The 2332-nt window shown below is 34.3% G+C and overlaps 1 protein-coding gene across 1 annotated transcript; it reads right to left on the bottom strand.

Annotated features, from left to right (window-relative positions):
- Window positions 1-6: 6 nt before the first annotated feature.
- LOC111377641 (G-type lectin S-receptor-like serine/threonine-protein kinase CES101) lies at window positions 7-1726 on the bottom strand (the record flags this gene model as incomplete). The annotated part of the gene is made up of 2 exons (XM_023000765.1): window positions 346-1726; window positions 7-63 (listed from the first exon to the last, which is right to left on the bottom strand). Coding segments are annotated over exons 1-2 (1312 nt in total), but the record flags the coding sequence as incomplete, so codon positions are not given.
- Between the last annotated feature and the right edge of the window lie 606 nt (window positions 1727-2332).

Genomic DNA, 2332 nt, shown 5'->3' with positions numbered 1-2332 from the left:
CACAGCCCAACAAAAGAGCAACTACTGAAATAACCAAAGTAATGATTTCCCATGACTTCCATCCTGTCATTTATCATTTGATGTTAGTAAACACATTGCTGAAAGAGAAATGTTTCTATGGGACATCAAGAATTGAAGAAAAGGGAAGTACATTTATTGAACTGCATGGTGCTTTATATATCTTCAACGTATTTAGTCCGAAGAAATTTCTTTTGTAAAAAATCAAAAATGAATGAAAATAAGTTTATTAAATAAAACAAATGGATTATGAACACCAAACAGAGGAATTGAAGTAAGGATGTGTGCATATGTTGAAAAATTCTTAATTTGGTGATATGAACTTACTTTTGGTCGCCTTTAGAACAAGAACGAATTGTTTAGGTTCAGAACCATCATAACTCTGTACAAAAGTCAAAATTTTCCCTTTCCAGAATGTACATCCAATTTCATTACTGGCAGGTTGACTACTATTGGCAAAGCCTACACATTCACAGTCCTTCCAGCACTTCTCTCTGCAGTCACTCTCAGTAAGATTATAATTATCAACCGATTCTGGAATAGGCTTGCTCCCATTTCCATAAGCGAAATGCCCTGATTTCAAAACAAATGCCTCGTTATGATTTCTGCAAATGGGCTGCTCCCATGATTTACAGCCTTTGTAAATGTTGTAACCATAACAAAGACTCACTTTTGCTATCATTTTCCTATATATGTCAAATATATCCCCGTTATAACTCAGCCGCCATCCTGAAATATTTTTCCCTATGGGGTATGGTATAAGGGAGTAGCTGAAGTAATCCTCCACACCATTTGAAACATTGGTGAAATTGTAATTGAAATCTTCAAAATCAGGTTCAGGTATATTCTCAAATTCCTTGACATTCCATCTCAAGCTCTGATTAGTATAGTCTTTCAAGTTGCCACTGGTCCAATAAATCTGCCCTCGTCGTCGTACGATCAACATACGTGTGCCTGGATCCCATTCCAACGTAAAAGCTCCTGAAGCGGGATTGTCTTCGCCAAACCGTGATGTAAGATGCCAATTTCTTCCAGTCCTATGATTAACACCTAATTTCATCCCCGGAATAAGAGTATCAGTTGGGTAATCAAAGCTTTCCCACAACACCCTATCCGAAGAACCGTTTATATTCATCTCTCTCACTACGAAATTCCCCGAATTCAATAGTGTGGCTGTTATATTTTTGCCATTTCCGCCTGCATAAAGCACAGTAGAATCTGATGTGTTGCTTGTTATAATAAGTTCTCCAGCACTATTTATTGTGAGAATACCAGAATCATCACTAATACCGTTTTCTCTGTTACCAAGCCACACTATATAGTTCCAACCTATATCATTCCCAACTGTACACCATATTCCTAAATAACTAAGACTGGAATCGTTGGGATTAAAGAATCCTAAACCCGAAAATCCGTCGGGATTAAGGAATCCTAAAAGGAAAAATCCGTCAGCAGAAACTATGGGAGTAGATGAATTTAGACGATCCCCAGGTTTAAGGGTGTCAACAGATGAAATTGGGAACACAAAACAAGAGAATATCAAAAGGAAGAATGATATGGTTAGGATTATAACTCTCTCCATTTTGATATGAGCAATTGTTAAAGCTAATCATATAAATAAGTAAACACCAACAATAACTGAAGAGAAGTGGGAACATCTTCCCAATATCAATTATACTACTATTCAAAGTCTTCCAAGTCTTCCTTCATTTTTTATGGTGGGAATAATTTTACATATTTTCTATGTCGTTTCCAAGTTCTAGCTTGTCTATATTTTTTGAGTCTTCCGAGTCTTTCCTTTAATTTTTTCAAAACAAGTCCATTCTAATTTGCATACCTAATATTAATAAAACAAACATCTATTTCCAAAAATAGACACCCAATTTAGCAATAAACTAATTGGATCAGTAACAGAACAATTTCCACACATCAAAACCCATTTATTCATCAACTTTTAAAGACAAGTTCAGCTGATAATTTGTACATACTAAAATAAAAGTGATTTCCATACTAAGAATAATGTTATGTAGTCTCACTAAGGTTGCAAGGGTTATACACCCTAGTGTAGGTGGCACTACCTAATTGGTTGAATAAAAAGATAAAATTAAATGAGTCATTTAATTCTACCTATCAATTAATGTCACATTAGGCTACCTAAATTGGGATTACAACCCCAATAAGGCTAAATAGCGTTATTGTATTTTATTAGGCATTGTGAAAAATGAAAAAAAAAATAAATAAATAATTGACAAAAATTAAAACGAACAACTAAAAGCATATTTAACTTAAAATTACAACCATTTATGTAAATAAC

This window comes from Olea europaea, unplaced genomic scaffold (assembly GCF_002742605.1).
Source record: "Olea europaea var. sylvestris unplaced genomic scaffold, O_europaea_v1 scaffold16967, whole genome shotgun sequence".
In the NCBI taxonomy this organism is placed as follows: domain Eukaryota; kingdom Viridiplantae; phylum Streptophyta; class Magnoliopsida; order Lamiales; family Oleaceae; genus Olea; species Olea europaea.
Note: the sequence above shows the minus strand (reverse complement) of the source record. Positions and strands in the feature narration are given on the sequence as shown.